At 38.7% G+C, this 14,878-nt stretch overlaps 1 protein-coding gene across 10 annotated transcripts in view; it reads left to right on the top strand.

Annotated features, from left to right (window-relative positions):
• The window catches only part of myo9aa (myosin IXAa), a 95,659-nt gene that overhangs the window by 10,446 nt on the left and 70,335 nt on the right, over positions 1 to 14,878 (top strand). For all 10 annotated transcript variants that reach the window (XM_085166372.1, XM_085166409.1, XM_085166400.1 and 7 more), the window contains exon 2: positions 9,908 to 10,870. In XM_085166372.1, the coding sequence (XP_085022498.1) occupies positions 9,995 to 10,870 (876 nt within the window). In that variant the 5' untranslated portion in view covers positions 9,908 to 9,994. The remainder of the gene's footprint in view (positions 1 to 9,907; positions 10,871 to 14,878) is intronic.

Raw genomic sequence — 14,878 nt, 5'->3', positions numbered from 1 at the left:
GCAAACGCACATGGCATTTCCTCCAGTGACATATTTTTGTGGCAGTCGTGTCACCTGTTGGCGCTCAGCTGAAGTTAATGTGAAGGGAGTTGGTCGTCAGTCGTTGTTAATTATGGCATGGACAGCGAGTCCAGCCTGGACTTGTTTAAGCACATTTTTGATGACATTGACTTAAGTGTTTTTGTAAGACACAAGTGTTAGGAGTGTGTGATGTAAAATCAGCTGGCGATGCATGCAGTTTGTCCGATCAGCCAACCCTTTGAATGGTAACCTGTTCCACTTGTCTGTCACCTTTGTTGTCTAAACAAAATCATCTGTAGACTCTTAAGATATTGTTGAGTTGTCATTCATTACGGTAAAGTTAATAATAAAATAAGTTGATAAAAAGAAATACATTTCAACATTAGCAATCACAGAGTCAGTAGCTTTTGCATTTGGTGGGTGAATATCACAAGGCTGCTGAACGTTTGGAACAAAATAGTTATAATAAATAAAAGGAAATTACAGCACCACCAGAATAATAGCCGCTTTAGTTGCAATAGTTGCTTTGAAGACTTGGACTGGCTTTGTGACCAACCTTGGTGTGTCAGCATGATGATATAACAGCAGGACGAGAGTCTGATATCAGTTTGGTTAAATGGGTCAAGATGACAATTCAAAATTAAATCATATTGTCAAAAATCATAAATCTGTTGCAAATTTGTTGCTATCCACATGCGCAAAAATTCACATTAAATAACTATATCCATAAATATAAAACAAATTCCTTCACAAAGAGTGATGAAATGAGTGATTGTTTTTTTGTTTTTTTTCCCCCTTACTGTGATTGAGCCATAACCAAGCAGTATTTTAGTATACTACAGTTTATTTTAAATGTGATTGCTCTGTTTCTGTTAAGCGAAGCTAGCTAAGCTAATTTATTATTTGGGTGGGTAAAAAAAAAAAACCCTGCTTAGCCTATGAATGACAAAAAAAAATCAATTTGTGTACATCCTACATTTCCAGTGTAAGTGGAAAGGAAATGCAGCATCCATACTTACTTGAATGATCTCAGTGTACCACCGCCATGATTCAAAGGTTATGGCTGTTGATTAAGAAAACTGCATCCAACACTATAAAACCCAGTAGCAGTATCTGCAACAGACTGGTTTGCAAATCAGATGTCATGAAATCTTTTTGTATTTGTATACAGTGTGATTTTGGTGTAGTCTTTAAGCTCCAAAGGCATGCTCTTACCTTTCTGAAAGGTTTATTCTGTGCTGCCTACAGTCACAGTGAACTTTGTACCTGGATTAACAAGATTAAGAAGCAGTTCAGTGGAAATCATTCATTTTTTGTTCAGCATTAATGTGAAACTAGAATGTAGCTTCTCCTGTTTGTTTCAGGACAGTGCTATTCGTAAGCTCTCAGTTGTAGAAATTAAATAATAAACTATCAGGTTAATTGTGAAACTGTAGCAATAAATAAATGCCACCACAGTGTTGTCTTTCCAAGTTGGGTGTTAGCATTGCCTTTTCATTTCTCACTCTTCTCCCTTTATTGTGCTCTCACCCTCACTTTCCCACAGCTAAGATTTCAGGAAGCCGACATCCTCTTCTCCGCGTGTCTCTCGCCGCCTGTTCCTGTATCTGCTTAATTCTTTGAGTTCAGTTTCTCGTTCTGTGAATCTATACCTTTCAATCCTTTTATCCTCCTATTCTAACTGGCTCTCTGAATATTTGGCCGAAGCTCATGTTCCACACCCGAGCCACCGCTTCCTGGTCATTAGCAGTTGTCGAAACGGAGAGCACAACAAGTTAAGGTATGCAAGGGCCTGAAACCATACTGCTGTCAGTGCATAAGAAGCTAAAATTACAGCCTTCTGGTCGTATGCATCTGCCAACCAGTTAGGTTGCAGATTCCCTGGACAGCTTGAACTTTGACCTTTTTTGAAGTGCAGTCATGTTATCTTATTAGAAATTAGCCTTTTCTTATAATAATGTTATGCATTTTGTAATTAGACCTCACTCTGAGCATCCATCAGCTATTCTGTTCACTGTTCTGGCATTTCTGCTGTTTTCAACCAACCTGGCCATTGTTTGCGTACATACACGATATGAAAAATAGCTGTTTTGTTAGATTATAGCCAATTGGTTTGAGATTGCATTTCTGTAAGTGGAAGCAGGTAACTTGGTATTCATATGGATCATGTTCATATACTTCACTTTTCTGAGTGCATTTTGATAATGACATGAGCCAATGTCATTGTCCCATCTCTTTAAAATCATCCGAAGGTCGACTCCAGCTTCTGGACCAGTGAGCACATTTGGGCTTGAAGGAATTATTTGCATATATCATCTGCAAACACAACAAAACCACAAAACCAAAATGTTACAGACGCTGACTCTAGTGTTTGACACTATTTGGGTAAATGGAAAACAAGAAATCCAGGATGCAAACATGCCATTTACCAGTGAGTTAAATACAGGGAGAGGTTACAGTAGGCTGATGTGCCATATCCTCATGTTACAGTCAATTTACCACACAGTCTAGGAAAACTTGACCTCTGTCAGCCATTCACTTCTGGGCAGCCACTTTGGTATGGCTCCAAAATGGTTTGTACACTTTCCAAAGGAAATGCTGTACGTACGCGTAGTCTTCGTCTAAAGAAGGAAAAGAAATACATAAACATTTCCACAATCATCCAGTAGCTTTATCTTCCTGCCATTTGTTAAGGTTACATTCAGCAAATTAGATCTAAAAGAACCATGATTAAACAGTGATGGATGGGATCTGCTCACACCGTGAAGCTGCACGCTGAGATTGATCTAATTATTCTAGTCTTTGTGACATGGAGGGATGTATTACAGGGTTGGCTGGTAAGCTACTGTTCACGAGCTGACCACTATCATGCTAAGCTGGCATTGCTTAGTCACACTTTCTAAAGCTTATTTTTTCCTGTTTACTGAAATGTTTACTCCCCCTTTCCACATCAGTTGAATTAAACGTTTTAATGAAAGGGGGCGGGGCTTACACTAGTTGAGCTAACAATCATGTAATCACTACATGAGCTGATTTTTTTTTTTTTCTCCCCCGTATAATTTTCTGTTGCTAAATCTTGTGTGCCCAGCAGTCCTCACATTTATGAAAATTTTCCAAAAATAGTTTTTCAGGTCAATCACCCATTGAGCATTGATTCAGTAGTCTGCTCTTTTCTGTTGTTAGCCTTAGAGTCTGAACAGCTTGGAGAATTGTAGCTATCTGCTTAAGAAGGTCAAGGCTGCGCTTGCTAAGCTACACTGTTGCCTCCGGGCTGAAGGTGAACTATGTCTCTAAGACACTGAAGAGACAGAGTGGTGCTGTACATTTGGGTGCAAGGAATGGTCACTTGTAATTACAGGTTTGTTGAACATGTCGGAGCAAGAGTGGCATGTCTGCTTCATTCAGCTGACCTTACTGTTCCTGCAGACTTTAGCTGAAGCTGCTGAAGTATTGTGTTTTCACTGTAGAGGGTGGCTCCAAAAGGCTGTTAAGATGTTGGTCAACCACTTGTAGTAGTTCTTTCTGAAAATGACTGCGTTGAGCTTTTGAGTTGCGGTTTCTGTTTGCACACATGCGGCATCATAGCCAGGCAAACGGTAACTGTTGTGCTGCTTGTTTCATGCCAGTGAATCTGAATGATAGAAACATACATACACGTCAGTGATCTCCTTGTAGTTGCGTGATCTGTGTTAATTATATTCAAATACATGTATTAAAGGCTGCAATGTTTTTTCTTAATGTCACCACTAACGTCTTTGCTGTAAAATTTATTTTATTTTATTTTTTCTGTCTCTTCATCACTTAAAGTTTGGAATGTAAATTCTGAACTGATCCAAATCAAAATAATGAAAATAAAACAACATTTGGCCCCTTTAGTGCCACTATGAATGATTTTGCAGTTGAACTTTAATCAGTGTTATGCATTTGCATTATTTTGCCAACTCTGACATTTATTAGCACGACATGAAAGCTTGGAGAATTAAATACAATACTACTACTTATTTTAATATTTGTTCAGTCAGCTGTGATTGGACTGTATGTGATCTGCCATTTTATCGCTCATTCACAAACACTCGCACACGAATGGGAACACAAACCCTGTGATTAGTGGACAACCTGCTCTACCACCTGAGCCAAAGCTGCCTGGTTTCAAGTTTAAACAAATAAGCCACTGTAGGAGCTGAGCAGATACTGTGGGTTTTTTCCTCTCAGGTTGTTTTGACTCAGTATGTTGCACTTGAATTTTCTGCATTCCTAGAGCCGGATGCTAAGACTGTAGAGACTATCTGACTGTTCACAATGTGGTTCTCAGTCCAACTGTTTTTCTACCTGCACTATTTAGCAATTCCAATAACGTTTATTTAGTCCTTTACAGCTCTCTAGAGTTTAGAACTGACCATTTGACAGCAGACTTATGGGAAATCTGACTGCTAAACTACCCACATTGTAAACAAGCAAACCTTCCAAATCTTGGCTTGATTTAAACATTCAGAAATTATTAATATAGTCATTCAGCACTTGCTCTGTGTGCCTTCTTTCCTTTTAGGATATGTTAAATTTCCTCAAAGCCAATACAGAAGGCTTTATCTTCTTTTCTTCAGTTTCACTTTAATTTTCACTAGCTCATGCTAATCTGTTTTTACAGGTATTTTTACGAGTCGCCGATAACCATGTTTTATGTGGCTTCCCTTCCACCTGTAATAATGAGGGGCCCCAGGCGTATTGTTGAAGGTTGTGTAGGTCTGTTTAAAAATGGGGAAATAATTTTATATTTGGTGCTTGTGGTGCCGCATAACATAGTCTGGCTCCCAGGATCTTTCCTCTATCTCATCCTTTGCAATCTCATAATTGGCACGTTCTGCATGTGTGTTACAAGTAGTCATCAATAAACATGCATTCCCATGTAAGCATGCCCTATTACACTCTGCTTACATAAAAAAGGTATTTAAAATGGCAAACTACCAATTCTAAGAAGCTATGACATTATCTTTTAATGGATAAAATATTAACAAAACCAACGAGGTAAAGTACTTGTTAGTTTCTTGAACTTGCGCTAATGAAAGTCTTGTTTTCTTATTAATGTTATGATTGTAGCATTCGAATAACTCTTCCATATTATGTCAGCACTTACTTTAACAAAAACGTTTCGTGACAACTGCACGTCCGTATGGTAGTCACGAAACGTTTTTGTTATTCTTTTGAAAGCTATAAAATTGATGCTCAAACCTTTTCTTGTTTGCAGAGCATTTTGAGTAAAATGAATGTTGAACTTCACATGAATGTTAAGAAGGCGTACCCTGCATTTAGTGTGGCTGTCATAACTCTGGTAAGGCCAGAGATCTGAGTCGTGGCTTAAAGAAACAGCTGACAAACGCATTTGTATGACTGATGCAAACAGTAATAAACTAACACTGTAATCCTGCGAGATGTGGACAATAAACATAGCAGCTAAAGTTGGCTTTGTGAAGCTGTCAAATCTACAAATTAACACTTTAAAAACTGCAAACCAAATGGGAGGGTTCACAGTCCAGAGCCAACTCACACACCTTAGTGCAACACATACAAATTCCCAGTTAGTAAATGTGTGATATTGAGGCTCTGTAACAGTATGAGCCCTGAATACACAAGCTAGGCACTGATGACATACACCTACTAAACTTTTCAGAAAGATGACTTCACGTTGTAAAAAGCTGACCAAACTAGATCCTGACATTCCTTCAATGTCAGCTATTGTATAGTAAGAGTCACGTGGTTGAACCTCAGTCAGAGGGAACCTCAGACTACAGAAATGACAATGTTCAGATTACAGAAAGAAATGCATAGAGTGTAATTTTCTTCAAATATCAGTATCTGCCAAAAAGATCTAAGTTTACATCTACCTGGGAGACTCAAATGATATTTCCAGACCTATAAAAACAACAGATATGCATTTGTTGGTGGTAACCATTGACTGTAGAAAAGGTGGTAACAAACAGGGCCTCACCCAGATGTTTTGAGGAAACTGTCTTTAAGAGGATGTGTTAAAGAATGAAAATGCTTCATTTATTTAGAGAGGGGACTTTCTGGATGGAACAAGAAAATGAAACAAACAGTTTCTGCTTTTTGATCGTGTTCGAGTCTGTGTTTACCTACTGATCCAAGAGCAGATAAGTCCCAGCGCTGCTCTTAACTTTAATAGATACTATCAGTGTTCAGCGAAGTTTAACTTTAACAAAAGATTGAAGCGGAAATCCCGGGATTGAAGTTGTTTGATATATTAGGTGAGATTGGTTCTTTCCTGACATGTAAAAAAATAAAAATCTTGAGCTGATTCCAGATTAAACTACTTGACAACAAGCCTTTATCCATGACTACCCAGGTGATGCAACAGGTCTGTTTCCAGTTCAATTGCTTTAGGAGCTGAATAGGCCACTGCAGGTTTCATCCAGCTGTGCACCATCTGCTTTGTCACTTCCTTAAGGGCACAAACCTCAGAGTTATCTAAAATCAGACCTTTTTTAAGTTGGTGTGCAGACGCACAGGCATGGCATTCAGGTGAAACGATATCAACCAGAAATATTTCCTTTCTTACATATTTGATTGTTTGAGCACAATGTGAATCATGTGATTAGTGAAGGATGTGAATGTCCATTGGTGCTAGATGTGTATGTTGGAACAAAATATTTTGTTTAGTTAATTATTTTAACTCTCTTAAGAAGAGGGGGGAAAAAGTAGCTTATTAATATTAGCTGTCACAGGTTGTTGTACTGGACAGGTAAATGATAAATAAAATTAATAAGAAGCACTGCTTATAATATAAAGGGTGACGTGACCCAGGGAAATAAAAAGGTCTGCAATGGCCTCTTTTTGTAGTTTATGCATCCACCCAAACAAAAAAAAACTCAACACAGTGTATAACCAGCCGTTTCCCCCCCATTTTTTTTATTATTATGTTTTTTTCAGAACTGTTCAGTAATCTATTAGACCAAATTAATTGGACTTGGGTCTATTATATTCTTTTTCTGGATATTCTGTGTTTGTTTGTAGGTTACAGGACTAGTTAATATCAGAATTGTTAAACCTGATGTTTATCTGCTCTCCTTTTAAAAAATTCTGTAGATTTTGCAACAATTGCATTTTCAATCTTCCTTTTAAATCTAAAAATATAGTTTTTGTTCTGGTTGTTTTTTGGTTTTTTTTGTTTTTTTTTACCATATTGTCACTGAAATGCCAGATTTGCCTGGTTTGCAGCCCTGATAATTATTAGCCTTTAATATGTTTGATTATCAATGAAATTACTTTGTCATATTGCTTCAGTGACTGAAGATGGTGGAAGATGTCCTGTGATTAGTAAGGTTTTCCCAGAGGAGATGTCCATTAGTTGAATGTCCTCATGTGATGATAAAGAGCGAGTTTGCCAGCATGGCCCTGCACTGTGCAGCACTGCCACAACCCTAAATCCCCCCCATCCCCTATCCTTTAAGCAGCGAGCTGACCATCTGTTCGAGACGCCCTAACCCAGTGATCAGAACACACGCTGATACACACAGACGCAGTCGAGTCACACAAACAGGAAAACATTGCACTCAATTAATTCTAGTTTATGGATTCAGTAGTGAGCAGTAAGACTGAGTGACTTATATAAGATTGAAAGAAATAATGCATATATATAATTCTGTGTGCGCCTGTATGTGGACCATGGCACATGTTTGTATCGAAGTTGCTGAAGTGACACATAGAGTTGGATATGGGGCAACAGGAAATGACCAGGGATGGGTGCAGCATTGTATCATTTCCCTGCTGGAGTCCTTTGTACTCGTCTCTGTGCACCTACTATATGTGTCCCTGTTCCATTTCCTGTTTTCCAGGGTTTTTTCTGCTGCGGTCATGGTGCTCATGTAATAGTTGGTGAGGAAATTGATCCAATTTATTTCAGGCATTGTAATATTAAAGATAAATTTCAAACTAAAATGATTCCTCTAAGGAAAACAAGATATTTTTATGACGGATATCTCATAATATATATTTATATTAATTCACATATGGTCAAACACAAGTCAGCGTTTGCACGATAAAATATGGAAAAATAAATGTCTGGGTGCTATTGACAGGTTCAGAATCAAAATGGCTTTATTGTCATTGTTGCAGGTACAACGAAATTAAAAGTGGTCTCCGATCAGAACATCATCCATAAAAATATAAATGACCTCTTGGAGTGACAATTCTGTAAGTTTAATGTCTTAAACCTTCCTAATAACAGCTGCAGGAAATAAAATGGTGTTTTTTGGGGGGGTTTTGGATTAAGGCCATTTTTAATCTCCACACAGGTTGTACTTGGAAGCATCGTGTTTTTGGGGTTTGTTGCCACGATTTTTGTGCTTTCCTTTCTCAGTATTGTTATGAATCAGGAGCACCTAAAGGGAATTTCTGTACAGTTTTGAATCTGACAGGAATGAGCGGATTCATTTGATAATTCAAATTAAGGTCCATGTATGTTTTTTGTTTATGAGAATTCATGTGCTAATCCTGACATAAATGGTCAAGTGGTGACATTTTATTGTCAAAATGTGTTATTTGTCCTGTTTCTAAGTAACAAAGAACCTTCTTTGACCTTCATTCAGCAACGTTCATAAGGCAAAAAAGAGATTGTGACCACTGTAACAGTTAAATCAACTTTGATTCTTGCCAAGTCTTTATATTATGAGTCTGGACACATTCAGTTTACTATCAAGCTACATGAATATTCCTGGGATGTCGAATTTTAGATGAGCATATTACCAATTTTATTAAATAACGTTCTATATGTAAACTGCTTTTATGAATTAATATGTGGGTGTGGATGGGTGTGGGTGTGATGACACACAAGACTGTAATGTTGCCATAGTTAGATGAGGCTTCAGATGTGGTTGGTAGACACGCATACCAAAAAAATCTGTCTCCCTTGTTCTTAATTAATTTTTTAAAATTTCAGTCTTATATGGCATAAATGATCATATTTGCCAAGTAATTATGAGGTTTGTTTACTGCAAGTCTGAACATGAACAAAAATCTACAGTTTGCCTCCAGCGCTCTGTTTTGTTTTTTAAAAGCAGATGTTACATCCTATCACTGTATTCTTGCAATGCTTGATTGTACCTGAACACAGTAGTGTGCATATGAACTCTTATCATTTGTTTCAAAAGGTTGCTGTATTTTTTAGTTTTATTATATAAGAGTACACGGATGTTTGACCTTTCAAGAGCAACTTTAGGTTCATTGATTCTATCAGGTGTGGTCTTTGCTTAGCGGCTTGGTCATTAATTCCAGCTCTTTTCCTGTCCTCGTCTCTCCGTGGCCTCTGCTCGCCCCGTGATGCCCCTCTGCTGTGTATTAAAGCGGGAACTTGTGAATGGCGTGATTGTGCATAGAGTAAAGAGGATGGCAGCTGCTGGCAAGAGCTTATGTGTGTGTGCTCGGCAGTGTGGGTGTGTGCTAATGGTAATCCTGTAGATCCTCATGGCCTCTCCTTTCTATGAGTATACATGTCAGGATCCAGGAAAAAAATTTGGCCCACTGGCAGATTACATAACAGCACATGGTCTTTGTGTCATAATCTGCCAGATTTTGTAATCGGGCAGATTGCAGAGAGCTGCGCTGAAATGCGTGGCCTTAACTCACTAGATTTTCGAAGGTTCATTTCAGTTTTAGCCCAGAGACGTTCTCAAAGCTTCCAGGAGTTTAAAAAATGCATTTGTACTTGTTGATGTTAGCTTAAGTCTGCTATGATGAGTTGAACAGAAGTTTATTTTTTCATGTCTTTTGTCATGATAAATAAATAAGTCTGGCTGTTGATTTAGAAGAAAAATGGCTGATCAAGCTATCAAGTTGTTATTTTTTTAAAATCAACCTTTTGTTCTTTCTTTTGCAGTGGTAATGTCTTGAATTGGTGGATCCTCCGACACAGTTAAGAACATGCCAGTGCCGGGCTGCTGCTAATGGGAGCTCCTGATCCACCATGAGTGCTCGTGATGGCGTTGGTGGCATGGGCACCCTGGGTCGTCGGCCACGCTTCGAGAACTCAGAGTTAACCGTGCGCATCTACCCAGGCGCCCTGGCAGAAGGCACAATCTACTGCCCAATCAGCGCCCGCAAGACCACCACAGCCGCTGAAGCCATTGAACGTGTCATTGAACGGCTCAAGTTGGACCGCTCCAAGTTTTATGTTCTGGCTGAGGTGAAAGAATTTGGAGGTGAAGAATGGATTCTGAACCCCAACGACTGTCCCGTGCAGAGGATGATGCTCTGGCCCCGTATCGCACTAGAGCACCGGCCGCTGTCAGGTGGCGAGGATTACCGCTTCCTGCTAAGGGAGAAGAATCTGGATGGCTCGATTCACTATGGCGGCAGCCTTCAGATGTGGCTGCAGGTCACACAGGAGCGCAGGCGCCTGATGGAGCGTGGACTGCTGCCACAGCCTGAATCTCAGGGTGACCACGCAGATATGTGCTGCCTGCCAGAGCTCAACGAGCGCACGCTGCTGGACAACCTGCGCTCGCGCTTCCGCCAGGAAAAGATCTACACTTACGTTGGAAGCATCCTCATCGTCATTAACCCCTTCAAATTCCTGCCCATCTATAACCCGAAGTATGTGAAGATGTATGATAATCATACACTGGGAGATTTGGAGCCACATATTTACGCCGTGGCGGATGTGGCTTACCACGCCATGCTGCAGAGACAGAGGAATCAATGCATTGTTATATCTGGGGAGAGCGGCTCTGGGAAAACGCAAAGCACAAACTTCCTCATTCATCATCTGACTGCTCTCAGTCAGAAGGGTTTTGCTAGTGGAGTGGAGCAGATCATCTTGGGGGCGGGGCCAGTATTGGAGGTAAGCAAAACATACAGTCACTGGGTTTCAGTCATGCAATGTATACATAAGAGGAACAGGAATTCTGTCACCCATTTGTTTAAGTTCTGTTTAAAGCCTCGAGTTTAGCATGTTTGGCGGACACCATTTTTGTTTTTTTGAAACCATAAGGGGTGGAACTAATTGAGAAACCTTCATTGTTTTTCAGTTGCAAGCTAGCCACACCCAAAAGCATACTGTGCTTTATTGTCTATTTTACTCTGTGAGACTCCTATATGGGAGTTAGGGCTGTGCGATATGACCAAAATCTCATATCCCGAGATAAGACATCTATCATCCCGATAACGATATAAATCACAAAAATTTAACATTTTCTGTAAATTCTTTGAATCTTGGGCAGCTCGACTTGGGCTGGGCGCTGTGTACCTGGATTTCAGGCTTTTAACCAATGCATGAAACTATACATTTTTAGACGTTTTCTTTGTATTTATTACACAGCATGCTCTAGAAAGCCTGTTCTAACGTTTGAGTCTAAGGTTTATTTTTTTAGCACCTAACGCTTCTCATCCGTAAACACTCTGCATACTCTTTCACGATTTAGTTTATTTTGAAAATCTTGAGCTTTTGTGAAAGGTTAATATGCAAAACAAACAAGCGGACAGCGGAGCCACGCCATTGTTTTACCGTTGTGCTGGTTCGTAGAAACACAAAATGGATAATTTGAGACTTGATCCCCCCCACCCTAGAAGATCAGACGTCATGGTACAATTTTTTGATTATGTCATAAAACAATTTTAAAAAAGCTTCTATAACACTGGAGTTGAAGTGTGTTATTAAATACCTGTTTTGCATACAGGCTTCAGCTCTCCTGATCATGTCTCTGTTAGCTTTGCAGTTTAAATTGATTCTCCGAGATTCTCTCGTCCTTGAACTGACGACTTAAAACGTAACTTTTCCTCACCTAAAAACTTGATGGCTCTGGTTAATAAAGCAGCCTGGTTGACTTTGACTTTAGCTGAAACTGGGAGAAGAACGTCTGTAGGTAATATTTAACGGTTACCATTTCCACTTTTTTTTTTTTTTCTCAAATTCTGTTGGCCTGTTGATTTTTGCCCATATACTCAAAATGGCTGGAAGTGAATGTGAGTTTCTTTGTGGTTTTTAACATCAGTTACACAACACTGGTTAGCCACAACTGGTTGGCCTGCAGTTGTGTATGCCCTCAAACAGAGGTTTATTGCACGTTTAGTCCAGCTGTGTGGGGATTATATTAGTGCACAGAGGAGCTCTATCTGCAAACAGTCAGTAGCCTATCAGTGCTTCAGTTGTAGTTTTTGATTTTTCTTTCTTTTGACCAGCACACTGGATTTATTGTTTCAAGGTAGAGGCCCAGCCAAAGGTTAAGAAGGACACAATTATCTCACTTAAGACATAGAAAGGCATTGTACTCTGTTTCTTCTTGAGGGATACGCCACTGGTATGCAATGCATACCATTCGATAGTCTTTGACAAGTTCACAACTGCACATAGTTTTCATATCTCTCAAAATGATCTAAATTCCTAAAAAGTTGTATAACACCCTTCATCTGTATGCACGTTTCTAGTCTGTAGTTGTATTTAATGAGAGGTCATATTACTCATTGTCACATTACCTGATCACCTGCTGTTTACACTCACAATGTTCAGAGCAATGTTTCCTGACATATTTTAGTATTTCCTCATCGCAGTATAACCAGCTTGACTGTATGACCTTGTTAAATTGTCTGTCAAACAACTTGAATTAAAATATTCAAGTTTATTCACTTTATACAGTGTTTAACAAATACATTAGGTCATGTATCATAAAAACAAGAAAATGCTTATATTTTTAGAAATTAGAAGGAAGTCAGAAATTGATGAAGCTTAATATTGATGTTTCTGTTAATAACTGCAGATTGACAAGTTAATCAAAAGATATTTGTGCGCTTTGCTTTTTTTTTTGTTTGTTTTTTTTTGTTTTTTAAGCCTGTTTTGTAAAAAGGTAAATTTGAAAATCATGAAAAACAATAGCAATTAAATTTTAGCATTAAAATATGAGGCCCGCGGGACTTTTTCAGATTCTTGATGCCGTGTTCAGTGCCGTCTTTGACAAAATTCAATTTTGGTGACCCTTACGTACAGGTGATGTACCCCAAACGTGACACAGGAAACAAATGTAAGTGGAGAATGAATAAAAAAATATAAATTGAGATTTATAATAATTTATAATTGCACACATCGGGTACATGTATAGATACAATGGATCATTATAGCAAGATAATTTTGATTAAAGTGCTTGCGCATGCTGTTAGATGAACCATTACATAAACATAAAAAAATAGTTTTACTCTTAATCTAAGCCTGCTGTGGCATAAACCTTACTTTGGGTGGTGGTCGAATAAATTTGTTAAGCATTGTGCGTATTTTTAAAGTCTCTCCCCACATGGTAATTTGTTTCCAACACTATCAAAGCTAAGTCAAATTGACAGTAGTAGATTAGAAGCCAACTTCAAAGGTGACGAGCAAAACAACAAGTCATGCAACAAGTAGCTTTACACCACATTCATTACCCTGTGTTTAAGCAAGGCAGCTCTAAGGAATGCCATTCATTTGTGCAACTCTGGGGTTAATGTGTAAGCATGTTGAGTTAATCCACAACACGGCAACGTGAGTGAATAGTTTTAAGTGCAGAGGAGCAGCCTTTAATTGTTTGCACAGTAAGATTGCATATCTGCCTGCTGGTGATTAATGCAGAGACTGTAGGTGCAGCGCTACTGCAAAGAGGCAGAAGGAAGGGCGGAAGGAACATCAAACAAAGTCGCCTCAAAGGGATAATTTATCTCATTTCTTTTAAGCTTGTCTTTTAAGAAAAAACACAAGCACATGATTTTTTTTTTGTTTTGTTGTGGAAATAAAATCCATGTTAGAGTTTTAGCTTCTGTTGGTGTTAATGGGCTATCAGCTTAATGTAAAGAATTTTAAACGTAAACTTGACATTTACCTTAACACTGCCTGTCGGTTTGGTGGTTATCAGTCTGTTTGTGCTTCTTCAGGAGCGCCACTGCAGCTGCTCCTCATCTCTCCTTGAGACAGACTGTAAAAGGCTACATCTCTTTGGAAGTTGGGTTGCATTTTAGGTATTTTTAGTTGCACACCTAACCTCTTTTGATTATTCTTTCAATTTCTTGACTGACCTTTCCTTCACACTCCCAAATACGTGATGGATAATTTACAGTTTTGCTAATCTGTTTAGAAAATTTAAACAGTCTTCTGGAAGCCTTTTTCTTGACACTCAGCAGCTCTTTGTTGAGCATCTATTTTGAGGTAGTAACCTAAATTAACTCAACCATAAAATTTCATTAAAAAGCTTTTGAAACCATTGCTGCTTTTACCCCAAATAAGGTTATAAAAAGTTTTGTTTTTTTTCATTTTCCTCCTGGAAGTTATCCCTCTGCTCCCACAATTTTTGTGGTGACAGTATATTTCAACAGACCTCAGTTCAGGATTTTGTGACTGCCAAATGTCTCCATTATAATGATTCTGGTTTAAGCTGGTATGGAGGGAAATCCAGTTTTTCTTATGTCATGCCAGTGTAAATCAGAATTTAGGTTTAAGAAATTCCAAACAAGCAAATTCAAGTAGAAAGTTTTTTTTAATAGAATCGAATGATTTGAAAAATAACAATGGAAAAATGGACCACACGTGGTGGTTTGTCAAATACAAATCTAAGATAATGTGGTGGATTACGGCAATTCACAGAGTGGTGACGTGTATGATTGCTTGTATGAGCAGTATAGAGCGCTTTACTAACACAGATCACAGGTTTACAGACCATCAAGTAAGAAAAAAGTGTTCGCCGGTGAGCGACTTTAATTTCCTTGCAATGTGTTTTTTAGTGGTGGTAACTTTTGCTTTCATTTACTCTGACAAAAGTAAAAACGTAGTCATTTCCCCTCACACTTGGGCCAGGTCATTTAGGAATGACTCATTTAAAAGACCAGGACAGTGCTC

This window comes from Neolamprologus multifasciatus, chromosome 1 (genome assembly GCF_963576455.1).
Source record: "Neolamprologus multifasciatus chromosome 1, fNeoMul1.2, whole genome shotgun sequence".
NCBI classification, from domain to species: Eukaryota; Metazoa; Chordata; class Actinopteri; order Cichliformes; family Cichlidae; genus Neolamprologus; species Neolamprologus multifasciatus.
Note: the sequence above shows the minus strand (reverse complement) of the source record. Positions and strands in the feature narration are given on the sequence as shown.